At 48.0% G+C, this 26,992-nt stretch overlaps 1 protein-coding gene across 5 annotated transcripts in view; it reads left to right on the plus strand.

Moving 5' to 3' along the window:
• The window catches only part of LOC133262212 (olfactory receptor 14C36-like), an 83,235-nt gene extending 62,402 nt beyond the window's left edge, over positions 1-20,833 (plus strand). For 3 of the 5 annotated variants that reach the window (XM_061441168.1, XM_061441167.1, XM_061441169.1), the window contains exon 2: positions 19,754-20,833. In XM_061441168.1, the coding sequence (XP_061297152.1) occupies positions 19,777-20,754 (978 nt within the window). In that variant the 5' untranslated portion in view covers positions 19,754-19,776 and the 3' untranslated portion in view covers positions 20,755-20,833. Of the gene's footprint in view, positions 1-16,379; positions 16,595-17,360; positions 17,479-19,753 lie in introns of those variants that run through there. The other 2 variants (XM_061441170.1, XM_061441165.1) reach the window with 2 other exon arrangements.
• Positions 20,834-26,992: the final 6,159 nt, after the last annotated feature.

A 26,992-nucleotide genomic window follows, 5' to 3' on the forward strand; every position in this document is an offset into this window, starting at 1 on the left:
TAGGGTCGGACTGTTCTTGAATCCTTGTGGAAGTCTGGTCCATGTCAATTGTGTTTTCCGTCCATTCTGTGGATTTTCCCATTCAAATGCAAACAGTTTCCTGCTATTTTTATCAAGAGGAATGCAGAAGAAGACATCCTTTAAATCAATTACTGTAAACCATTTATATTTTTCCTTCACAGATGTTAGCAATGTATAAGGGTTTGCCACCACCGGGTGGATGTCTTTTGTTATTTCATTTATTGCCCTCAAGTCTTGTACTTATCTATACTCACAGTTTGGTTTCTTTACCGGGAAAATTGGCATGTTATATTCTGATTCACATTCTTCTAAAATTTGGTATTTTAAAAATTTCTCAATTGTTTTTATAATTCCATATCTTGCTTCTAGTTTTAATGGATATTGTTTAATCCTTACTGGTTTAGTTCCGTCTTTTAATTCTACTACTATCGGCTGAGCTGCTTTTGATTTTCCCGGGATTTTGGTTTCCCAAACTGTCGGTATTACAGCCTGTTCCACTTCTTTTGGAATTTGTGGAATAGGTTTGTCTTTGAGAACTAGAATCTGTCCTGGTTTGGATTCAGGGATTTGCATTATCAATTCGCCGTTTTCAAAAGCAATTGTAGCATCCAATTTACTTAATAAGTCCCATCCCAATAGAGGAATGGGACATTCAGGCACATGTAAAAATTCATGTGTCAATTCTTTTCCTCTAAATCGTAAGTCTAGGGGTTGCAGGGGTTCTTTCCCTGTGGCTCCCACAATTGTCATTGTTTTCTTTCCTATTCTTCTGTGCAAATCATTTAAAACTGAATAAGTGGCCCCTGTGTCTATTAAAAATTTTACTTCTTACTCTCCTAATTGGATTTTTACAAGGGGCTCCTTATTTTCTACTCGGCCTAGTCAGCTCTGATTATCAAATTCCCCCAACACCATTGTTTTAGCTATGTCGGATCCTGCAAAAGGATTTCTTGGAGACATGAACTGCCCCCCCCGGATGGACATTCATTTTTCCAATGTCCTTCCTGCTTGCAAAGTGCACATTGATTATATCCTATTCTTTCTGTGCTCATTCCCATCCTTGGATTATAAAATCCTCTGCCTCGTCCCCGTCCTCGCATATTTCCTCATCCTCTTCCCCTAGGGTTAGGGAAACCTTGTTCTGTTCCCTGTATCACTGCCAGTAAATTCTGTTGTTGTCTCCGGGAGCTCTCTTTTTCCCGATTATTATACACCTTCCAAGCCACCTCTAACAGTCTGTCCAGGTTATCTGCCCCTTCTAGTGTTTGCAGTTTCTTTCTGATATCATCTTGAGACTGCACCAGGAAAATCAAGGCTAATTGTGCTTTAGCCTGTTCCGTTTCCACATCTAAATCTGTATATTTCTTTGCTGTCTCTTTAAGTCTCTCTAGAAAGGCAGATGGTGATTCTGCCTTCTCTTGTCTAACATTATACAATTTTGACCAAATTATCATTTTGGGCATAGCATGTTGTACTCCGAAAACTACCCAGTCTTGAAATCTCTGTAAATTTCTCATTCTTCCTTATGTGTTATAATCCCACATCGGGTCTTCCGTCGGGAAGTTTTCATCTCTATTTCCCGTAACTAATCCCTGTCTTATATCTTCCTGAACCCTCTCCCAAGCACTTTGCAGCACCATCTCTTTTTCTGTCGAGTCCATAAGGGTATCTAAAAGCACTTGTATATCATCCCAGTCCAGGTTTTGAGTTTTCATAATCATTTTCATTACTCGAGCTACTTTATCAGGATTTTCTCTGTATGTTCCTGCTGATTGTTTCCATATAACCAAATCCCTGGGAGAGAAAGGTACTTTAACGTACACTGGTCCCCCAGTTCCGACTCCTTGCCTTAAAGGAGCAAGCACCGCACTAGCTGCTTGAGGCTGTGCTTTTCCTTCTCGCACTCCCCTCCGGCGAGTTCTGTGTGAGACTGGGGTGACAGGGGGATTTATTTCTTGACCTCCCCTATTTTCACACCCTTCCTCACTCTCAAGATCACAATCACTTTCCTCCTGCTCCCCCCTTTCTTCATTTGTCACTAGCGGAGCTACTAACAAACCGAGATCTTCCTCATCCTTTTGATGTCGACTATTCCCTAAGGCAAGGCATTTCACACATTCCTGTTCTCCAACACAACCCTTACACTCTCCAGCATTGCTTGCCTTAACAACCATTATTCCGCAAGATTTCTGCCACTTATCATTGTTTCTTAAGGTAAAGAAAAGATCCACATATGGTACTTCATCCCATTTTCCTTCCCTTTTACAATACAACATCAACTGCAAGATAGTATTATACTGTAAAGTTCCATTCTCAGGCCATTTTTCCTGATCTTCTAGTTCATATTGCGTCCACCAGACATTACAGTAATCAGTTTACTTTTCCGCATGCTTTGCCCGAATCCACCCTCCTTCCAATGGTTTAAGATACAACCTAATGTAAACGACTTGGGAATCGACGGCATTTTGTAAATACAGAGATCTCTAAAACAAGTTTCTCTCACAACACGCACACACACACCAATATGTTACACAATTTATACAGACAGATGCTGATCCTGCAGCACAAATACCAATACCAATACCAAACCACGTTTGCCGAACCTGCAGAGCTTTCGCTACTGTCTAACGGCCTTTTACCCCGAGAGCTCTCTAGCCCCAACCAAGCGCAGCTTTCGCTGTGTCTAACAGGCAGGCTTTACTACTAGCCCAGCCAAACGCAGCTTTTTCGCTGCGTATAACAGGCAGGCTTTTACCAGACCTTTACCAAAGGTCAATACCATACATTTACTAGAAATCGGTACCATAACCCAAATCAAAAGCACCTTTCTTACCGTGTCAGAGGTCCGTCGTGAGCAGCGGAGGTCGGTTGCAGTCGATGGCTCCCCGAGAATCTCTCAGTGCCGGCTGGAGCAGGATCGAGACGTGATCCACCTCAGCAATGCCCGTGAGGTCCCATCTGGGTCACCAAAATGTTAGTGTGGGAACAAACACATAACCACCGGAATGGTTATATGAGGTGATTTATTGCAGCGCTGGAAAACCGGGGGTACACACCCAAATCTTGTTCCAACCTCATCGCATAGCGTTCACAATTTATACACGTTTAACACGGATTACAACATTAGCTAATGCATATGCATTAAGGATTGCCACATCAGGAATGTTACATCAGCCTCTTCTACGCTTGCGCAGGCCCCTCTGGTGGTCGCCTGGTGGTCGTTCCGGTGAAGGAAGGAGTCTTTCTCAGATGAAGTAAGAAGTCTTCCTCAGGTTGTCCTCTTTACGTTTTCCTTACTTGGATATATCCCAACCCTTGTGTGGATTCATTTTCTTATCAGCTTCTGGTATGCTCTTCTGGCTACCTTATGCATAGGTTCCACTTGGGTATAGTTTCCAGTGCATGCCTTTCTGAATCCACCCATACACATAGGTTTTTGCTACTATCATTGCAACACTGGTTACAGAACAGCCGTGACACAAAATTGCAAAGTTACAACATTTTCTAATATACAAAACCCCACTATTGATTTATAAATTTCTCAAACATAATTATTTCTACTATTTTATATCATTATTTTATCATAAAGGCTTTGCCCTTTTCCAACATAAGGGTTGGTTTTGGGGTGTTTTGGGTTGCTTTTGGCCTGTTTTGGGTCTGTTTCGGGGTTCCGACCCTGTATCCCACAGGAGAAGCAGAACAAGGTGGGGTTTGCAGTGTTTTGGGCCTGTTTTGGGGGTTTTTGACTTTTTTTTGTCCTGTTTTGGGGCTATCTGGGGGCTCTGACCCTGTATCCCATAGCAAAGGCAGGACAAGGTTGTTTTGGGCTAGGCGTTGGGGTGTTTTGGGTTGTTTTTCCCCTGTTTTGGGGCTCTGACTCTGTATCCCGTAGGGGAAGCAGGACAAGGTGGTTTTGGGCTGGGTTTTGGGGCTGTTTTGGTGGTTTATGACTGTTTTTGTCCTGTTTTGGAGCTGTTTTGGGGCTCTGACCCGTTATCCCATAGGAGAAGCAGGACAAGGTGGTTTCGGGCTGGTGTTTGGGGTGTTTTGGGTTGGTTTTGGCCTGTTTTGGGTCTGTTTTGGTGCTCTGACGTTGTATTCCCACAGGAGAAGCAGGACAAGGTGGTTTTGGGGTGCTTTTGTCCTGTTTTTTGTGTGTTTTGGGGCTCTGACCCTGTATCCCATAGGAGAAGCAGGACAGGGTGTTTTTGGCGTGTTTGGGGGCTGTTTTGGGGTTTTGGGGTGTTTTGGGTTGTTTTTGCTCTGTTTTGGGGCTGTGACCCTGTACCCCGCAGGAGAAGCAGAACAATGTGATCTTGGGGTGGTTTTGGGGGTGTTTTGCTTTGTTGTTTGTTTTGTTTTGGGTCTGTTTTGGTGCTCTGACCCTGTATCCCATAGCAGAAGCATGACAAGGTAATTTAGTGGTGATTTTGGCCAGTTTTGGTGCTTGGTTTGTATCTTTTGTCCTGGTTTTCTCTTGGTTTTGGCCTGTTTTGCGTCTGTTTTGGGGCTCTGTATCCCACAGGAGAAGCAGGACAAGGTGGTTTTGGGCTGGGTTTTGGATTGGTTTTGGCCTGTTTTGCCTCTTTTGGGGGGCTCTGACCCTGTATCCCACAGGAGAAGCAGGACAAGGTGGTTTTCGGGTGTTTTGGGAGTGGTTTGGGGCTGGTTTTGGGTGGTTTTGTCCTGTTTTTGTCCTGTTTTGGGTCTGTTTTGGGGCTCTTACTCTGTATCGTATAGGAGAAGCAGGAGAAGGTGATTTTGGGGTGGTTTGGGCCTGTTTTGGGGGTTGGTTTGTGTCTTTTGCCCTGGTTTTGTCCTGTTTTTTGCCTGTTTTGGGTCTGGTTTGGGGCTCTGACCCTGTGTCCCATAGGAGAAGCAGGACAGGGTGGTTTTGGCATGTTTGGGGGCTGTTTTGGGGTTTTTTACCGTTTTTGGCCTGTTTTGGAGCTGTCTGGGGGCTCTGATGCTGTATCCCATAGGAGAACCAGGACAGGGTGGTTTTGGGCTGTTTTTTGGGGTGTTTTGGGTTGTTTTGTCCTGTTTTAGGGCTGTTTTGGGGTTCTGACCCTGTGTCCCATAGGAGAAGTAGGAGAAGGTGGCCTTGGGGTGGTTTTTGGTTGTGTTTTGAGGCTGTTTTGGACCTCTGACCCTGTATCACATAGGAGAAGGAGGACAAGTTGGTTTTGGGTGGTTTTTGAGCTGTTTTGGTGGGTTTTGACTGGTTTTAGCCTGTTTTGGGGCTTTTGGGGGGCTCTGACCCTGTATCCCATAGGACAAGCAGGACAAGGTGATTTTGGTCTGGGTTTCTGGGGTGTTTTGGATTGTTTTTGGCCTGTTTTGGGGCTTTTTTGGGGGCTCTGACCCTGCATCCCATAGCAGAAGCAGGACAGGGTGTTTTTGGGCTGTTTTTGGGGGTGTTTTGTGGCTGGTTTTGTCCTGTTTTATGGTTCTGCCCTGTGTCCCACAGGAGAAGCAGGAGAAGGTGGCCTTGGGGTGGTTTTTGGGGTGGTTTGAGGCTGTTTTGGGTCTGTTTTGGGGCTCTGACCCTGTGTCCCAAAGCAGAAGCAGGACAAGGTGGTTTTGGGGTGTTTTGGGGCTCTTTTGGGGGTTTATGACTGTTTTTGTCCTGTTTTCGGGCTGTTTTGGGGCTCTGACCCTGTATCCCATAGGAGAAGCAGGACAAGGTGGTTTTGGGGTGTTTTGAGGCTGTTTTGGTGGGTTTTGACAGGTTTTAGCCTATTTTGGGTCTGTTTTGGGGCTCTGACCCTGTATCCCATAGGAGAAGCAGGACAAGGTGGTTTTGGGCTGGGTTTTGGGGTGTTTTGGGTTTTTTTTACAGTTTTGGGTCTGTTTTGGTGTTCTGACCCTGTATCCCACAAGTGAAGCAGGACAAGGTAGGTTTGGGCTGGGTTTTGGGTTGTTTTTGGCCTGTTTTTCCTCTTTTTGGGGGCTCTGACCCTGTATCCCATCGCAGAAGCAGGACGAGGTGGTTTTGGGGTTTTGGGAGGCTGTTTTGGTGGTTTTTGACTGGTTTTGGCCTGTTTGGGGGCTGTTTGGGGGCTCTGAGCTTGTATCCCATAGGAGAAGCAGGACAAGGTGGTTTTGGGCTGGGGTTTGGGGTGTTTTGGGTTGTTTTTGCTCTGTTTTGGGGCTGTGACCCTGTACCCCGCAGGAGAAGCAGAACAATGTGATCTTGGGGTGGTTTTGGGGGTGTTTTGCTTTGTTTTTGTTTTGTTTTGGGTCTGTTTTGGTGCTCTGACCCTGTATCCCATAGCAGAAGCATGACAAGGTAATTTAGTGGTGATTTTGGCCAGTTTTGGTGCTTGGTTTGTATCTTTTGTCCTGGTTTTCTCTTGGTTTTGGCCTGTTTTGCGTCTGTTTTGGGGCTCTGTATCCCACAGGAGAAGCCGGACAAGGTGGTTTTGGGCTGGGTTTTGGGGTGTTTTGGGTTGGTTTTGGCCTGTTTTGCCTCTTTTGGGGGGCTCTGACCCTGTATCCCACAGGAGAAGCAGGACAAGGTGGTTTTCGGGTGTTTTGGGAGTGGTTTGGGGCTGGTTTTGGGTGGTTTTGTCCTGTTTTTGTCCTGTTTTGGGGCTCTTACTCTGTATCGTATAGGAGAAGCAGGAGAAGGTGATTTTGGGGTGGTTTGGGCCTGTTTTGGGGGTTGGTTTGTGTCTTTTGCCCTGGTTTTGTCCTGTTTTTTGCCTGTTTTGGGTCTGGTTTGGGGCTCTGACCCTGTATCCCATAGGAGAAGCTGGACAAGTTGGTTTTGGGGTGGGTCTGGGCTGTTTTTGTCCTGTTTTGGGTCTGGTTTGGGTCTCTGTTTCTGTATCCCACAGGAGAAACAGGACAAGGTGGTTTTGGGGCAGTTTTGTCCCGTTTTTGGCCTGTTTTCTGGCTGTGATCCTGTATCCCACAGGAGAAGCAGGACAAGTTAGTTTTGGGGTGTTTTGGGGCTTGTTTTAGAATCATAGAATAATTAGGGTTGTAAAGGACCTTAAGATCATCTCTTTCCAACCCCCCTGACGTGGGCAAGGACACCTCACACCAAACCATATCACCCAAGGCCTCATTCAACCTGTTCTTGAACACCGCCAGGGATGGAGCATTCACAACCTCCCTGGGCAACCCATTCCAGTGCCTCAGCACCCTAGCAGGAAAGAATTTCCTCCTTAGATCCAATCTAAACTTCCCCTGTTTCAGTTTTAACCCGTTACCCCTTGTCCTATCACTGCAGTCCCTAATGAAGAGTCCCTCTCACGCATCCCTATAGGCCCCCTTCAGATACTGGAAGGCTGCTATCAGGTCTCCACGCAGCCTTCTCTTCTCTGCTTCTGCAGAAAACCCAGAGAACTAGATGGTCCTGGTATGGGTAATCAAAGCTAGGAAGTAAGATCCCGAAACATCAGTATTACAGTGCAGATGCCCTGCTAACAGTTTCCCAAATGAACTTACCCAAGTGCCCAGTGCCAGCAGAGAGCATGCCGGGTCCTGCGGCTCACGGTAGCCGGCCTGTTCGGTGTGCATGGCCACGCACAGCACAGTCAGGATGCTCCTCTTCACACACAGCTCTGCAAACGCACCGCAGTCCTGACCTCCAGCACTGCTTATTGTGGTTTGGAATGTTCCTGAACAGCTACTGCCAGAATTGTCAAAATGAAAGAAATAAAAAATTGACCTACAGTGAAAAACACGCTTGAATTTTTATGACTCAAAATAAGAATATACCTTCCTACTTTTAAAGTCTGTCAAATAAGGAAAGTTTAAAATTATGTAGATAATTCACAATCAGTGATGAAGTTTAAAGTCAGCCACGTGTCTTCAGTTAGTGTCAATACGTCTGAAGAAATTCTCTCGTTCGTCTTTGGTACTCAAAGAGTTGGAAGCACGTTGGGTGGTATTGCCACCATCAATGGGTGGTATTGCCACAAGGCATGAAAAATTCACCAACAATATGTCAAGGTTATGTTGATGTAGCATTGCGTCCATTTCAGGGAAGACCCCCCCAGTTATTAGTGTGTCATTATATGGATGATATACTGGTGGCTGGGAAAGTAACCTAGAAGCTGTTAAACAAGAATTGTGTTCAGTGTTGCAAAAACATAAATTGCAAATTGCCCCTGAAAAGGTTCAGGATACCACACCATAGAAATATTTGGGTTGGAAAATCTTAGATCATACCACTGAACCTCAGGAAATTAGCCATCAAGGTCAATATCCATACACTTAACGATGTGCAAGTCTTGTTAGGGAATATCAGTTGGATTCAAACATTATTGGGAATTGACAGCAAAACTTCAGAACCATTGTTTGAATTGTTGAAAGGTGACACAGACTTCAATGCACCCAGACAATTAACACCAGCAGCAGAACAAACAATAGTGATGGCAGAAGCCACATTGAGAGACAGGCACATCGTGCGATGGAGTTCCTACTGAGTTTTTGATTGTCAGTAACGATTTCCAGCCAGTAGGATTAACCATGCAATGGGTTGAATCTGATAAGGAGAAACTGAAAATTCTTGAGTGCCAATTTTTGTCACATCAACCATCAAAAAACATTGTGACCAGAGCTGAAACATTTCCTAAGTAAGTTAAATATGAAACGAAGGGATCGTATCATAGACCTGTCTGGTAAAGAACGCCAAACCATAATTGTTCCTATGACAGAACAGTATTTGCAATGGTGTATGCAGAATAGTGTAGCACTGCAGATAGCTCTAGCAGGATTTGATAGAGCAGTCAAGGTCCATCATCCTAGCTATCGAATATTGACTTTTCTCCAGCAGGAATGTATAGAGGAAAAACCCAAGTACAATCTCAAAGCTGTGAATGGTATCACAGTCTTTACAGATGGGAGTGGAAAATCAGGCAAAGCAGCTACTACATGGCAGGAACAGGGCCAGTGGAAATCACATATAGTTTTTTCTGAGGGATCACCCCAGATTGTAGAACTGAAGGCAGTGAGTGCGGTGTTTAAACGATGGAACACATGTCCAATCAATCTGATTTCAGACTCAGCGTATGTAGTAGGAGTTGTGCAACCATTAGAAAAAGCTTATTTGAAACAGGTTGCAGTTGAAACCTTGTTTAGCAATATGAAACAGTTATGGTTGTTGTTAAAACAAAGAACAGAAGTGTACTCTGTATGTCACCATCGCAGTCACACACACTTGCCAGGATTCTATGCAGAAGGAAATGCTAGAGCGGACCATTTATCTCAACCTGTCGGTGTGTCACCTGTGCCCAACGTATGGCAACAAGCTCGAATTTCTCATGAATTTTTCCACCAATCAGCAAAGGTCCTAAAAGGGCAGTTTCACTTGTCAATGGCAGAGGCAAAAGCTATCATACAAGCCTGTCCTGATTGTCAACAACTCACTAAGGGTCCTACATTGTTGGTTAAGCCCAGAAGTATTCAATCACTTCAAATATGGCAAACAGATGTCACACATATCCCTGAATCTGGCAAACTGAAATACGTTCATGTTTCTATGGACATCTTTTCTCTGGCAGTTTGTATGACCGCTTTGGGAGGAAAAACTTGTAGACATGTGCAAACTCTTTTTCGTCATGCCTTTGCTACTTTAGGAGTCACAGGACAAATAAAAACGGACAATGGTCCAGCATATGTTTCACAATCGACTGAAATTTTTTTGCAAACTTGGGGAATCCAACATGTCACTGGCATTCCCCACTCACCCACAGGACAAGCCGTTGTCGAGTGCACCCATCCGACTATCAAGACATATTTGCAAAAATAAAGAAAATGGGGACTCAGAACAGCCAGTAAGTAAATTGGTAAAGGTCCAAAATGTCATGAATGTTTTTGTGCTTGCCTGGTGACAGTGTGATTCCTCCCGTTGTGAAGCACATGCAAACCATGTCAACCGGAATACTTGAATATGAAGGTTAAATTAAGGTTATGGTAAAAGCTTGGGAAGGAAATTGGGAAGGTCCAGTACCACGGCAAACTTGGGAACGAGGATATGCTTGTGTCATTACAGATTCAGGCCCACGCTGGCTCCCTGCAGAGACAGTGTTGTCACGGGAGAATGGATGATTGGTACATAAACTCTGAATAATCCTGAAAGATACAGGAAGGCCGTGAGAGGCCCAAGGAAGCTTAAGCAAGCAAGATAAGAAGAAGCTGGAATTCACTGATGTAATGAGAACTGTGCACTGTTGGCAAGCTTTCAAGGTCAAGTTCCCACACCTGTGCTTAACCAATTATATGCTAGTTGCAAAGGGTCTTCAAGACATGTATCCAATCATAATATGCCAAATCACTGTGAGTGCAAGTAGAAATAGTATTTAAGGGGTTAAGGCTTTGTAATAAACAGCTTTTGTCTGATCATATTGATCTCTGACTGAGTCCATGTATATTCTGCGGCAATTAGCGCCCCAACAGGGACCCCCCATATTTTTCATATTGAAGCTGAAAGAATTAAAGCGCGTGGCACCGAAGATAGTGGAAAACACGGAGCTGCAGGGACGTCGGCTGGGTTCGATCCGGCAGGACCAGGATTGGGAGGTAGTCACCTCGGAACGGAGCCTAGTGAGCCCGGAAGACACTGCGCAGTGCAAATAAGGTAACAGCCGACGGGGTCTGGAAGAGGGTTAGGATGGGGAATCAATTAAGTAAAGAAAAAATGGTCATCCTTAAGGTCTTCCAGCACATCCTCTCAGTGAGAGGGATAGAATATGTCGATAATCTGTTAAAAAGATTGTTGCTCTGGAGTAAAGGAAAACAGCTGATCCAGGGGGTTAATGAAACTTTTGATCTCGGGACTTGGAAAAAAATTGGGGCATGCCTGTGGGATCAAGTTACTTGTGGGTTTAAGGAGGCGAAGTCTCTTGCTGCCCCCTGGTTACTACTAAAAGGGACTCTAGCCGCAAACAGGCGGCAAAATCCGTTTTTACAGCTCTCTCTGACTCGCCTTCACAACAGCAGGGCTCGGCACCTACATTAGATTCAGCACCCGGTGCTACAGCCATGGTAGTGTCGTCTGTTTCGGGCATAAAACCTTCTGGTCAAAAACCGGCACGCAGTAAGGTACGAATGTTTGAGGACCCTGCGCCTTTCCCCTATCCTGTGTCGACAACGCCTTTATCAGCGGTAGCTCCAGTTGATACTCGGGAGCCTGTAGGGGCTAGTAAGGAAACGAAACAAACTGATGTTAACCCTTTTCGTGCTGCTACTGCCCCTGAACTTGGTCCCCAAGAATTTTTGCTGGGGTGGGAGTCTCCTAAGGAGGAGAGTGTAACTCCGAATAAATACCCACCTCCACCACATAAACCACCGTTTGCATCGCTCCCACTGGAGCTGCAAAATGAGTGGAACTGGGGGCAATGGACGAAATCCTTGGATAAACAATTGCAGGACTTGAGGGACCGTCTGGACAAGTTGGGGGAGGAGAGGGAGCAAGCCCCAGAAAAACGGGAAAAAACAGAAAACCCAGATAAGATCAGTCCGTGTGATGTGCCGTTACCACCGACTCCTACATCTAATAAAGCCAATCCGAGTGCCATGAGATGGCGAGGCTGCATTCAGGATGCAATCATAGGCGGTACTATTTTACCGATAGATGTTCCCGCTGCATTCCCTGTTATTATAAATTCTCAGGGACAGTCTGTCTGGACTCCTATGGCCTGGAAAGCTATGAAAGAAATTAAGGGAGCAATTACTCAGTATGGGTTGTCTTCCTCATATACACAGCAAATGTTCTCTGCTTTCTTTTCTAGTAATGTTCTGACTCCAAATGATTGTCTCAGAGTGGCTGCAATTTTATTAACTCCTTCACAGCTCCTACATTTTAAAAGTGGGTTTGAGGAGCTTGCTGCAAGGGCTGCAGATGAGAATTCAGAGTGTAATCCTCATCGCCCTTTGCACAGTGTTTCATCTGAAATGTTATTGGGAAAGGGACAATTTCACCCTGATGGAGTACAAGCTTGTATGAAAATTGAAGTTTTACAGCAAGCACAGCAATTGGCTTTAGCTGCTCTGAAAGCTGTGCCGGAAGCAGGAAAGCCTAATCCTTCATATACATCAGTAAAACAGGGACCTACTGAGCCATATATGCAATTTATTGACAGAGGCTATCAAAAAGAATATTTATCTGGCATCTAATGCTAAAGAATCCATGCTTATGTCTCTGGCTATGGAAAATGCTAACCCAGATTGTAAGCGTATTTTGCAGGTTTTGCCAGAATCTGCTGGTCTTCAGGATATGATGGATGCATGTTCTAAAGTGGGCACAGCAGAGGAAAAGGCTGGATACATGGCTACTGCCTTCGCTGCTGCTGTTAAACCCCTTCTACAACAAGGTCAGGGTGATCGTGGGGGTACTATAGGACAAACTATTATTGAACAAACACATCAAACTTTGAAACAACTGTTGGAAAAACAAAAAAACGGGGGAAGAAGGATGTACACCAGTAGCAAGGATACAGAAAGCTGTATATGTTATGAATTTTGTGCAATTGACAGGAGACTTTAATGACCCCCCTGCTATAATACATGGTCAGGCATTTGGTTCAGGTTATATGACTAAAACTCTGGGTATTTTGGCCCAGTACAAGGATTTGGAAACCAGCATTTGGAAAAGTCCTGTGAAAGTAAAATTAACTGTTCAAGGTTATATGTGTGTAATTACAGATTCCGGTCTGTGGTGGGTGCCAGCTCAATGGGTGAAACCCTGGAAAGAGCCAGCACCACCCCAGGACAACCCCCTTGTCAGTGACTGAATTAATTGAAATGTCAGCTTAGGACTTCTGTTTTATGGATGTTTTTCAGTCCTTCTTATAGTGAAGAGAGCAAACAATTTTACGTTAAAGTAAAAAAAAAAAAAAAGAAAAAACCAAACAAACAAAAAAAAACAACAAACAAACAACCCAAAACAAACCATCCACCACCCCCCACCCACCCACCCAAACCTATAGCGAGACAAACATGGGATACAGGGGTATTGTGTGTGTTTTCGGTGGTGGGAAGATCTTACATATGTTCTTATCAGGGGTGTTGGGCATACTGTGACTCATTTAATACAGTCTCTCTGTGATACTTATGAACTAGAAATTGGTAAAAATAAGTATGTCCAGGTTTCTATCGACCTTTGGAGACCTTTATAGATATTGCTGGTCACTTCTTTCAGCACAGGCTGGCCACCTGTGTCGGAATGAGTGTGCATTTTGGTCAGTATAAAAGCCCAAGCCTCATGCGCTGTGGGGGAGGCAGAGCCTCTGTGGGGACGCCCACTAAGAATGAGCCTGCCACCTCGCACTGCAATGATGCTTCTCGGAGCTGGCTTGCTGTTAGTCTCCACAGGGCCCTTGTGCCACGTTCTGTACGTGGGACTGTAGTGGGAGTAATGATTGTCTGGATTTTGTGCTTCAAATACTGTAGTTGTGTGGAGTGTGCTTCTGGGATCCCACATGTGTGTGTGTGTATTGAGGGCAATCGGTGTTTTATGTATTGTTGGGTTCATGTAAAAGTTTTTAACGAGTAGCTTTTAACATTTCGGGCATGAAAGAGTTAATGTAAAAGTGCGGCTGCCAGCAGGTATTTATGGTTGCTGCTGAAGCAGGCAGGTGGCTGTAGCTGCTGCCAAGCAGGCCAGCTTTTGCAGGGATTAAAAAAAAAAAAAAAAAAAGAAGAAAAGAGCAATGATGCAGCAAACTTCTCGACAGTTAACAATGTGCAGTTTAACCTGTCTGCTTCTCAAGAACTGATAACCTGGGGGAGGGGGTATATTTGTGTCCTTCTGCCTACAGGTCCATGGCGACTGCCTGCAAAGTTTGTCAAGCCTTGCCATGAGCTGGACAGACGAATGGAAAAACCTGATGCCTCAGCTACAGGAGCTGACCGTGAATACCCCAAGCAGAATGAGATAGAGGAAGAGAAAAGCAAATGACTGCAAAACATCACTTGGAGGCAACTGAAAAGTAACATCCTGAATATGTGTGCTTGTAAAGTAGCTATTATTAGAGGTTGTGATTTTGTGTATAAAACCACCTGTATTTACTAGCTAGTTGCTAATAAGAAACCGCACCTTGTATTGTACAGATTTGTCACTTGTAAGAGATGTTAGCATATGGAAATTTACAGTAGCTGCTAGAAAATGCTAAGGCAAAAGCTAGAAAGACTTTAATACAATGGTAGTGTTATAAAGCAGGTGATGGAACAAATTAAGAGGGTGGGAGAATTCCAGTGGTAAGAAATTTCTTTGGCTAGTCCCTCGCTGCCATCAGCATCTTCAACATGCTGCTGCACCCTGTAATAGTTACTGTGCTAATGTAAATGTGTGTGTGCCTTGCTGTAGTAGCGACTTGGTACTGGATGAAGCAGGTGAAACTCTGCATTGACAACAAAGTGCAAGGACTGAGGCTAACAAAAGGCCTGCTACCACAATCAAGGGCAAGACTGGGTTGGCCTCTGTGTTTGCCAGCAAGAAGAACCTTTAGCTCCACTGTTGGCTGCAACCCAGCAGGCGTGGAGCGGTGGGGACACATGCCATGCCAGACCTTGATGTGAAGGATGGCCTCCCCTCTTGTCAGAGGGCCATACAGGAGAAAAAAGGGGCAGGCCCAGCAGCCTGTAGTTGGCATATGTTGGAGATACGATCTAGGCCAAATCCCCTGCTCAAGTAGGGACAGAGTTTGGTCTGAACAACAAGATTTTGTAGAATCGTGGAATCATTTAGGTTGGAAAAGACCTTTAAGAGCATCTAGTCCACCATAAACGGAGCACTGGCAACTCAGCACTTTAACCATGTGCCTTAGAACATGTGTTTTGAATACCTCTGGGGTGGTGACAAAACCACTTCTGCGGGCAGCCTGTTTCTTGTCCCATCATCAGACAGGACAGCCAGGTGAGGACAGGCTGGGATCTCCTTTGCCCCTGCTGAATTTGCCCTACAAAATTCCCTCCTGTGCTCTTTCCTTTCCCAGCTCATGGATACTTTCCTCAATAACTGATAAGTGCACACAACACAGCAAGTGATCTGTGTGTCTACTGCACATGAAGGTGAGCAGTTCCTTTTGGTGTTGGATCTGTAGAGTCAGATCTCCAGATCCACTCAACCATGTACCAGGGAAACAGGCAGGTAATTTTCAGCTCTATGTTGAACACTGACAGGGATGGGGCAGCCACAGCTTCTCTGGGCAGCCTCTGCCAGCACCTCAGCACCCTCACAGAGAAGAGCTTCCTCCTGAGGTCTCACTCTCCCCTCTGCCAGGTTAAAGCAGTGGTAATTTGCTCTTTTGTTAGGTTTATTCTAAATTACCTTTATGCAGATGCTGGTTTGGGGATGCACCTGTGGATCTGTTGGTGACTCACATCCAATGCAAGTGGGTGTATCCACTGGCAGGTCCTGCCACCATCCCCAGCATGCCCAGCCCCTGCCCCAGCATGGGCTCCATCCCTGCCTGCACTTCCCCTGCAGGGTCAGGCCCGGCTTCCCGTGCTCCTGGCACAGCCCAGTCCAACTCACCCCACTGCATCCCTGCCCACCCTACTCCATCCTGTTCCACCACCCTGATGAACTCACTGCATCCCTGCTCCCGACACCCTGTCCCCTGGCTCGATCCCATCTCACAGCACTGCCCTTTCCACTCAATCATAACCCACAGCCCTGCTCATCCTGCTCCTGACCAGCTCCTTTGGGCTACATCCCACTCAACCCTGGTTCGATCCTGGATCCATCCTGCTCCATCTCGATCCCATCCTGGCTCCATCCCGCTCTGACCTCGGCTCCATCCCCATTCAATTCTGGCTCGATCCTGCTCATATCTGGTTTGATCCTGGCTTCGAAGGTTCCTGCCAAGAAACACCAAGTGCTGGAACTCACCCGCGTCTGGCCCGGGGGCAGGGTCAGGCCCCACAGCTCTGCTCCTGCCAGCACTGCTGCGCCCTGCACTCACTTGATGGTGCCATCGGAGGGCCTCACACAGCACAGCACGGGCTGGGCCGTTGCTCTGGCTCTGGCAGAGGCACAACTGCCTTGGGAAGCTGCCAGTGAAGAAGAGCTGAGAAGCAGCTGCAGAAGGGCTCTGCTGTGGGGCTGAAAGCCAAGGGTGGAGCTGGGGAAAGGAGTGACTGCAGAGCCTCAGCCTTGGACTTCCTTCAGAGGAGGTGGCAGTGCTGCCCTCGATCGTGGCTGTTCTTCAGGCCTGACCTGCCCTCAGGGGGCTGCAGGGGCCTCTGAAAAGGCCAGCAGCAAAGACAGGATGTTCTGCACAAATGTGTGCACCTGATACTGGGCCTGACCCAGTGCTGAGAGCTCTTCTGCAGCCAAATGGGGATCGTGTTTTGCAGTCACGCAGTCACAGCTTGGTTTGAGGTGGAAGGGACCTTAAAGTCCACCCAGTCCCAAACCCTGGGTGCCCAGTGGCTATGGGCACAATGCTGCTGCCATCACAAAGCTGTGGCAGTCGCTGAGGAGATGCCCATAATGACAGGGCCCCTATGGTGAGCTTGGGCTATTTAAGGAGCGAGAGCCCTGCAGTAACCAGTGCAGAGGAGACCCCTTCCTCAGGAGGCTGCATCTCCCCTGGCTGCCCTGTGCATCCAGGTCCGTGTTCCTTGACTTTGCAATCCTGTTTTAGTGTATCCGCTTCCTCAGGAGGCTGCATCCTCACAGGTAAGATTTATGGGGAATCCCCCAGCTGCATCGCCAAAACCTGTCAGGGTCCCAACGTATCTCCATTTCTTCCTCCCCAGTGATCTGTGGAGTGGTCTCTGGTGGCTGTAGCCCTTGTTTGAGGGCTCCACTGGTCCCTTATATTACTCTGCCCCCTGCAGAGCTTGGGCACATTCCCATGAACCTCCAAATCTCCCCAAACCTCCAGTTCCCTTCTGAACCCCAAATCCCCCACATTTACTGCCAGGGGCCAACAGGGGCACTGAAGAGTGAGGGTGCAGTGGGACAAATGTAACCCCTAGTTTTGGGGCACTGGGTGTTCCCCAAATCCCTGCACCACCCTGGGGAGTTTTGGGGATGTCCACCAATGCCTACATTGCCTCTGAACCCCAAAACTCTTCTTCTCAACACATCTCCACCCTGAGGGAACATTGCTCACCCAAGAGCGACTTAGGATGCTCTGTTACCCAGGTAACCCCTGTTTTTGGCACATGGGAGATTCCCCAATATAATGTGCCTCCTACAGCAAGTTTTGGGGACCACCCCCCCACACACAGCCAGAACCCCCAAATGTTCCTTGAACGCCCAAATCCCTCCAATCCCCCAAATTCCTCCCATACTGAGTTCCCTTCCAGCCCCAGGGCTTCAATCCCAGGATCAGATGCCTGTACTAACGAGGCTGAATCCCTTCCTTCAGCAGGGGCAAAGGAGATCCCAGCCTGTCCTCACCTGGCTGTCCTGTCTGATGATGGGACAAGAAACAGGCTGCCCGCAGAAGTGGTTTTGTCACCACCCCAGAGGTATTCAAAACACATGTTCTAAGGCACATGGTTAAAGTGCTGAGTTGCCAGTGCTCCGTTTATGGTGGACTAGATGCTCTTAAAGGTCTTTTCCAACCTAAATGATTCCATGATTCTACAAAATCTTGTTGTTCAGACCAAACTCTGTCTCGTCAGAGAAATGACAGTGCAGGAAGGCAGTGTGTCTGCCAGCTGAGGGAGGGAGCATCCGTGCTTGCTTCAGGCTGTTTCCCATGGTGTTCCCCTGGAGCCCAGGAATGCTCTGAGTCAGCTGGTGACTGGATGTGTTTCAGCAGCCATACTCTGCCTGCTGTCCTCTGCAAAGGGCTCCAAGTGTAGGTCATGACAGGCCACATCTGTCTTTGCTGCTTTACAGCTGTTTTTTTTTTCCACTTGTGATGTTGCTGTCTTCAACGACATGTCATTTTTCATCCCCTGCTACTTCAGTATCCATGCAACTTGTCTGACCCACAGACTTTGTGTCAGTGGCGCTCTGCCGTTGTATTTGAGCTGCGTGTGTTCAGCCTGGAGAAGAGGAGGCTCCAGGGAGCCTTACTAAGCCCATACCTAAACAGTGCCTACAAGAAATCTGGAGAGAGGCTTTGGACAAGGGCTCATAGGGACAGGACAAGGGGGTTTTTAGCCGTAACTCTGTCTCTCATCAGAGAAATGGCACTGCAGGAAGGCAGTGTGTCTGCCAGCTGAGGGAGGGAACATCAGTGCTAGCTTCAGGCTGTTTCCCATGGTGTCTCCTGGAGCCCAAGGGAGTCCTGGAGGGAGCCCAGAGGGGCAGAGGCAGAGCCACTTTGGGCTGGGCCTCTGCTGCTGAGCAGGGCTGGGCTCCTGGGACACACACAGATGCTGGCAAGTGGGCAGAGCTGCAGAGAGACCTCTCTGCCCAGGAGTAGGGCTGGGGCACTGCCTGCAGGCGCCCAGGGGAGACCTGAGAGCCTCAGAGAGCTTAAAGGCACTTGGCAGTGGAGGATGCCGAGAGCTCCCTGCAGGAGAAACCTTCCCAGCCCTGTGCACGGTAAGGCTCTGGGTGCAGGGCAATGCAGCTGCAGCTCCTGGAGGGATCTCCTCAAGCTGCTGCCTTGCACAGACCACGGGATCTGTCAGGAGGACTCTCTTGGTTTCTCTGTGTAGATAAGGAGGAGGATGTGCTGCAGAGCAGGGCTTCCCTGTGCACCATGGGAGGGACAGGACAAGGCAGGTCCTTTGTCCCGGGGCTGGCTGCAGGGTGTGGATGTGGGTTTGCAGCCAGGGATGCCCAGCGCTGCCCTTGTGAGCAGGGTCCCTGCAGCCCAGGGGCTGTGGGCCGGGGCAGGGACTCTGCTGCCTGCCAGGGTCAGCACTCAGCCTGCCCGGGAGCTCCCCACGGTGCTGGGGAGGAAGCTGTGGGGGGAAGAAAAAGTGTTCTTGTGCACTGGAGAGGGTGATGTGTGGGTCAGGGCTGCTCAGAGCTCCACATCACTCTGAGTATGTTTGCAGAGTCCTTTTGAAAGACACTAAGGGAGCGTTTGTCCTTGAAGGACGATACTGGTCTGTGATGTTTTTCACTCTTGGTGGGCAGGTTGGGCAGTGGGAGCTGGGAATTTCTCTGCTTTGAAGAAGGCACCGAGAGTCTTGTCAGGAACTGTCTGAGCTGCTCCTGAGCCCCTGCACAGGCAGAGATGCTCCTGGGCAGAACCCTGCTGCCGGGAGGGGTGTGCAGGGCAGAGCTGAGCACACAGCCCATGGTATGGGCTCTCAGAGCACTGAGAGGGAGCAGAGCTGGGCACAGAGCAGCAACTCCTAGCAGGGACAGCTCCAGGCAGCAGAGACATGGGCAGGGAGTGGGGGCACAGTGCAGCCCAGCCCTGGGGAGGGTGCGTTCAGGCAGCTCTCTTGGTGTCTGGCACTGGAGGTGGCTGCTGGCCATGCTCTGCAGGGCAAGGAGCTGACTGTCTCGCTAGAAAGTGCAGGGCAACTGAGAACCAGACTCATGGACTCTGCAGCAACCTTCAGTAGGCACTAACCCACAGACAGTTGAGCCATCTTGTCTGTCCCATGCTAAGACTCTTCACAGTTGCCTTCAAAACCTTTGGAGTTTTACCCCTAAAAAAGTCACTTGTCAGCTGTGTCACTGGGAAAACAAACAAAGCAACCAACCTCAGAGACAATCATGACCAAGTCATGCTCAGCCTCTCATCTGCAGCCTGAAATTGTTCAGAGTTGTGAGTGTGTAAACTGAAATCTATCTGGCATCCCTCCTGTCCTAACCTGTCACTGCCTCTTTCTCCTCTGACAGTGCCCCATGCCCAGAGGCAGCAGATGTCCAACAGCAGCTCCATCACCCAATTCCTCCTCCTGCCATTTGCAGACACACGGGAGCTGCAGCTCTGCCACTTCTGGCTCTTCCTGGGCATCTCCCTGGCTGCGCTCCTGGGCAACGGCCTCATCATCACCAGCACAGCCTGCGACCAGCACCTCCACACCCCCAGGTACTTCTTCCTCCTCAACCTCTCCCTGCTGGACCTGGGCTGCATCTCCACCACTGTCCCCAAATCCATGGCCAATTCCCTCTGGGACACCAGGGCCATCTCCTACACAGGTTGTGCTGCACAGCTCTTTTTCTTTATCTTTTTTGTCTTAGCTGAGTTTTATCTTCTCACTGCCATGTCCTACGACCGCTACGTGGCCATCTGCAAGCCCCTGCACTACGGGACCCTCCTGGGCAGCAGAGCTTGTGTCCACATGGCAGCAGCTGCCTGGGGCACTGGGTTTCTCAGTGCTCTGCTGCACACAGCCAATACATTTTCACTGCCCCTCTGCCGAGGCAATGCTGTGGAGCAGTTCTTCTGTGAAATCCCCCAGATCCTCAAGCTCTCCTGCTCACATTCCTACCTCAGGGAAGTTGGGCTGCTTGTGCTAAGTTGCTTTGTAGGGTTTGGATGTTTTGTTTTCATTGTGGGGTCCTATGTGCAGATCTTCAGGGCCGTGCTTAGGCTCCCCTCTGAGCAGGGACGCCAGAAAGCCTTTTCCACGTGTGTCCCTCACTTGGCTGTTCTCTTCCTTCTTGTCAGCACTAGTACCTTTGCCTACCTGAAGCCCCCCTCCATCTCCTTCCCATCTCTGGATCTGGTGGTGTCAGTGCAGTACTCAGTGGTGCCTCCAGCAGTGAATCCCCTCATCTACAGCTTGAGGAACCAGGAGCTCAAGGATACTGTGAGGAAGCTGGTGACTGCAGGTGTTTCAGCAGCCATACACTGCCTGCTTTCCTCTAAAAAGGGCTCCCAGTGTCGGTCATGACAGGCCATGTCTGTCTTTCCTGCTTTATATTTGTTATCCTGTTTCAATTTATGGTGATGTTGTCTTCATTGAAATGTCAATTTTCTTCTTCTTCTCCTTTAGTAGACACTCGTGTTGTGTGAGTGTGTGTCACCGTGGGTCTCTCATTGTATCTAAGGGAAATAAATGATCCTGCAGCAATTTCTTCTCTGTGATATATGCTCACATAGCAGGAATGAAGGGGAATGACATCAGCTTTCTGGCTGCTCCAGCTCTGGGATGGCTGCTCCTTGCCTGGAGCAGGATGAACTCTTGAGGAGCCCAAGGGCTGGGGCTGTTGTGCTGGTGTGGGGAGATGGGATGGCATGGGGGGGCTTCAGAGCTCTCAAGGTGTCCTGGGCAGGAGAGCAGGGGACTCCCCTGCAATGGCATAGGCTGGTGCTGCCTGACTGGGAGCAGCCCATGGGAAAGGTTTGGGCGGGCAGGAGCTGGACCGGAGGCAGCGTGTGCCCTGGCAGCAAGGGAGGACAGCAGCATGAGAGGACAGCAGGGCTCTACCCAGGGACATCTCTGCCTGTGTAGGAACCTCACACCTGGCACTCAATGCATCCATCAATGATGAGTGGCGAAACATGGTCACCCCCTGAGGAAAGCCTTGAGTGCTTCTTACCTCTTCAGTTAGTTACTGGTGGCAAGGAGCAGTGTGTAGGAAGGTGAGAGAGAGTGAAGTCAGCAAGAAGCAAGGTGATGGTTCAGCGCTTTAACAAATCCTTGCAAGCAGGACGGAACCCATCAATGAAGAGCAATTGGTGTCTGTGGGTGGAGGAGGAGGAGGTCTTCCTGGAGTGTGGCTGCAGGCCCTGGACAAACCAGAGTCCATCTGAAGTTTCCCTCATGGGAACATGCCTCAGCGTGGCACGTGGGGAATGCCCACTGCTGGGAGTGCCTGAACACTGCTCATCATGCCCCATGAGCCCACCTTCCTGTCTCCCTCTCCTGCACTACCCAAACTTGCCTGGAATGCAGGATCCATCCCTGAGTGTGGAGAGTGCAGGAACCTCCTGGAGTGAGGTGTCGTTGCTGCAAGGGAAGTGCAAAGCTTCTGTGAGACACTTGTGAGTGTGGGCAGAGAGGGGGCGTGCGCAGCAGAGGGGGTGCTACAGGCAGGAAGCTGTCCTAAATGAGGTGACCTGTCCCCAGAGCATGGGATACCTCGCATCCAGGGACACCAACATTCCTTTTGGCTCTTGCCAAGAAGTTCTCAATCCAAACCACTGGCTTTTCCCACTGCTCTCCCATGGTGCTTAGTTCTCTATACTGATGGCATCACCCATTCCTCTAGAAGCCTCCTTTAGATGGCCTTGCAGAGGGATATTCATCCCACCTGCTGAATTGACACTAGAGTAGCAGCTTACAACTTCCTGAAATGTGGCTTCAGAGATGATGGAGATCTTCTTGCTAGTGGGAAGAGAAGGAAACCTCTTCAAAGTGCAGCCTGGAAGGTTCAGACTCAAAGTTAGGAAAGAGAAATGTCTCTGAAAAGGTGGACTTGTGGTGCAAGAGGAAACCCAGAGGGAATCTGACTCAGCCCATGATTTCTGTTTCAAGGACCGGACAGGGATGAGTACAGAGATATGACTGAAGGTACAGAAATGCCAGGTGAGATCTAGGTGGGAAAGCAAGATGGGTGTCAACAGCCTGAAGGGAAAGAGGTGCAGGCATGGGCCAGTGAAGGACAGCCTGCAGCAGAGATGACTGAGGGTTGTGGCAAGGCTGAAAGGCCCAAAAGAACAAAAGGCCTCTGTGCCCTGGGCTATGGCAGTTGCCTCTTTCATCAAGGCCTGTGAGGAGAACTTCCATTCTCAGGATTTCAGGCGCTACATCTCCAAGGGCTGTGGTCAGAGCTTGGCCTTTCTGCTTCATCCAACAATGGTTTTCTCACCATCAGACACCTGCATTTTGCCTTTGTCTATCTGTAATCACAGCCTCCAGTTACTTGCTTTAACGAGTCCCTGGGGAGACTTTGTCATTTACAGGCCTCAGTGGGGCCCATTAATGCTGAAGGGAGTTGGGGCTTTGTTTCTGACTTGGACTTCTTGAGAGTTTTCTTCAGTCTCCTCTCAGCATCTGAGGTTCATGGACTCAGCCCAAATACACCATGGGGCTCATTGAACCCTGATGAGCCTTGTCTCACCCTGTGGATTTTGTCAAGTCTTCCAGATTGTCTTGCAGTTAGTTGAGGAGGTGTCCACGTTCAGGAAGATTACAAAGAGCATCTGATAAAAGTTATTTGAAAGGGTTTATTTTATCACTTTATATTTTAGAAATTTCTATTCCTTTGCCGCTGATCCCGAGTGCCTATTCCAGAGGACTGCACAGGCAGGAAAAGCAACCCTTAAGGTCCAGCGTGGCACTGAGCACCTCACTCCTCACCTCCCCATCCAACATTGCTTTCATCGTCCACCTGGGACTTGCAGCACTTCTCCTCACATCCAACGTCTCCACTGCAGCTGGCAGCTGGATGATGCAGCTCCTGTGCACCAGCTCCCAGCCTGGCTGCCGTAGAGTCCTGCCTGCACAGGGGCACAGCAGGATTGTTCCTCTGGGCAAGCAAAGCAAAGGAAAGCATCACAAGTGTCCTACATGCCACAGAAAATATATGGACTCAGTCAGAGATCAATATGATCAGACAAAAAGCCGTTTATTACAAAGCCTTAACCCCTTAAATACTATTTCTTACATGCACTTGCAGTGATTTGGGATATTATGATTGGATACATGTCTTGAAGACCCTTTGCAACTAGCATATAATTGGTTAAGCACAGGTGTGGGAACTTGACCTCAAAAGCTTGCCAACAGTCCACAGTTCTCATTACCTCAGTGAATTCCAGCTTCTTCTTATCTTGCTTGCTTAAGCTTCCTTGGGCCTCTCACGGCCTTCCTGTATCTTTCAGGATTATTCAGAGTTTATGTACCAATTATCCACTCTCCTGTGAGAACACTGCCTCCCCATCTCCCCCTTTTTGTTTTATATATGTTTTGGATGACCCTACTTGAGCAGGGGATTTGGCCTAGATCGTATCTCCAACATATGCCAACTACAGGCTGCTGGGCCTGCCCCTTTTTTCTCCTGTATGGCCCTCTGACAAGAGGGGAGGCCATCCTTCACATCAAGGTCTGGCATGGCATGTGTCCCCACCGCTCCACGCCTGCTGGGTTGCAGCCAACAGTGGAGCTAAAGGTTCTTCTTGCTGGCAAACACAGAGGCCAACCCAGTCTTGCCCTTGATTGTGGTAGCAGGCCTTTTGTTAGCCTCAGTCCTTGCACTTTGTTGTCAATGCAGAGTTTCACCTGCTTCATCCAGTACCAAGTCGCTACTACAGCAAGGCACACACACATTTACATTAGCACAGTAACTATTACAGGGTGCAGCAGCATGTTGAAGATGCTGATGGCAGCGAGGGACTAGCCAAAGAAATTTCTTACCACTGGAATTCTCCCACCCTCTTAATTTGTTCCATCACCTGCTTTATAACACTACCATTGTATTAAAGTCTTTCTAGCTTTTGCCTTAGCATTTTCTAGCAGCTACTGCAAATTTCCATATGCTAACATCTCTTACAAGTGACAAATCTGTACAATACAAGGTGCGGTTTCTTATTAGCAACTAGCTAGTAAATACAGGTGGTTTTATACACAAAATCACAACCTCTAATAATAGCTACTTTACAAGCACACATATTCAGGATGTTACTTTTCAGTTGCCTCCAAGTGATGTTTTGCAGTCATTTGCTTTTCTCTTCCTCTATCTCATTCTGCTTGGGGTATTCACGGTCAGCTCCTGTAGCTGAGGCATCAGGTTTTTCCATTCGTCTGTCCAGCTCATGGCAAGGCTTGACAAACTTTGCAGGCAGTCGCCGTGGACCTGTAGGCAGGAGGACACAAATATACCCTCTCCCCCAGGTTATCCGTTCTTGAGAAGCAGACAGGTTAAACTGCACGTTGTTAACCGGCGAGGAGTTTGCTGCATCATTGCCTTTGGTTTTGTTTTTCTGATCCAAAGTCGCTCACCCTACAAACGCCGGCGGGCTTGGCAGCAGTTACAGCTGCCTGCCTGCTTCAGCAGCAACCATAAATACCTGCTGGCAACCACACCTTTACATTAACCCTTTCATGCCCGAAATATTAAACTGCTCCCAATTAAAAACTTTTACATGAACCAAACACCAAAAAAACCACACAGAACACCATCTGCCCTCAACACACGCACACACACACTTGTGGGATCCCACAAGCACGCTCCACACAACTACAATATTTGAAGCACAAAATCCAGACTATCATCACTCCCATTACAGTCCCACGTACAGAACGTGGCACAAGGACCCTGTGGAGACTAACAGGAAAACAGCTCCGAGAAGCATCATTGCAGTGTGAGGTGGCAGGCTCAACCTTAGCGGGCGTCCCCACAGAGGCTCTGCCTCCCCCACATCGCATGAGGCTTGGGCTTTTATACTGACCAAAATGCACACTCATTCCCACACAGGTGGCCAGCCTGTGCTGGAAGAAGTGGCCAGCAATATCTATAAAGGTCTCCAAAGGTCGATAGAAACCTGGACATACTTATATTTACCGACTTCTAGTTCATGAGTATCACAGAGAGAGTGTATTATATGAGTCACAGTATGCCCAATACCCAGTACACTGCTTTTTAAAATGTCCCATCCGTCCACAACTATAACATCTCATACCTTTAGGATCCCCACGATCACCCTGACCTTGTTGTAGAAGGGGTTTAACAGCAGTGGCGAAGGCAGTAGCCATGTATCCAGCCTTTTCCTCTGCTGTGCCCACTTTAGAACATGCATCCATCATTTCTTGAAGACCAGCAGATTTTGGCAAAACCTGCAAAATACGCTTACAAGCTGGGTTAGCATTTTCCATAGCCAGAGACATAAGCATCGATTCTTTAGCATTAGATGCCAGATCAATATTCTTTTCGATAGCCTCTGTCAATCTGTCAATAAATTGCATATAGGGCTCAGCAGGTCCCTGCTTTACTGATGCATATGAAGGATTAGGCTTTCCTGCTTCCGGCACAGCTTTCAGAGCAGCTAAAGCCAATTGCTGTGCTTGCTGTAAAACTTCAATTTTCATACGAGCTTGTACTCCATCAGGGTGAAATTGTCCCTTTCCCAATAACATTTCAGATGAAACACTGTGCAAAGGGTGATGAGGATTACACTCTGAATTCTCATCTGCAGCCCTTGCAGCAAGCTCCTCAAACCCACTTTTAAAATGCAGGAGCTGTGAAGGAGTTAATAAAATTGCAGCCACTCTGAGACAATCATTTGGAGTTAGAACATTACTAGAAAAGAAAGCAGATAACATTTGCTGTGTATATGAGGAAGACAACCCATACTGAGTAATTGCTCCCTTAATTTCTTTCATAGCTTTCCAGTCCATAGGAGTCCAGACAGACTGTCCCTGAGAATTTATAATAACAGGGAATGCAGCGGGAACATCTATCGGTAAAATAGTACTGCCTATGATTGCATCCTGAATGCAGCCTCGCCATCTCATGACACTCGGATTGGCTTTATTAGATGTAGGATTCGGTGGTAACGGCACATCACATGGACTGATCTTATCTGGGTTTTCCGTTTTTTCCCGTTTTTCTGGGGCTTGCTCCCTCTCCTCCCCCAACTTGTCCAGACGGTCCCTCAAGTCCTGCAATTGTTTATCCAAGGATTTTGTCCGTTGCCCCCAGTTCCACTCATTTTGCAGCTCCAGTGGGAGCGATGCAAGCGGTGGTTTATGTGGTGGAGGTGGGTATTTATTCGGAGTTACACTCTCCTCCTTAGGAGACTCCCACCCCAGCAAAAATTCTTGGGGACTCAGTTCAGGGGCAGTAGCGGCACAAAAAGGGTTAACATCAGTTTGTTTCATTTCCTCACTAGCCCCTACAGGCTCCCGAGTATCAACTGGAGCTACCGCCGATAAAGGCGTTGTCGACACAGGATAGGGGAAAGGCGCAGGGTCCTCAAACATTCGTACCTTACTGCGTGCCGGTTTTTGACCAGAAGGTTTTATGCCCGAAACAGACGACACTACCATGGCTGTAGCACCGGGTGCTGAATCTAATGTAAGTGCTGAGCCCTGCTGTTGTGAAGGCGAGTCAGAGAGAGCTGTAAAAACGGATTTTGCCGCCTGTTTGCGGCTAGAGTCCCTTTTAGTAGTAACCAGGGGGCAGCAAGAG

Source organism: Pezoporus flaviventris, unplaced genomic scaffold (genome assembly GCF_033815535.1).
Source record: "Pezoporus flaviventris isolate CSIRO_AGI_PZ_B2104156 unplaced genomic scaffold, CSIRO_AGI_Pfla_v1 ptg000198l, whole genome shotgun sequence".
Classification (NCBI taxonomy): domain Eukaryota; kingdom Metazoa; phylum Chordata; class Aves; order Psittaciformes; family Psittacidae; genus Pezoporus; species Pezoporus flaviventris.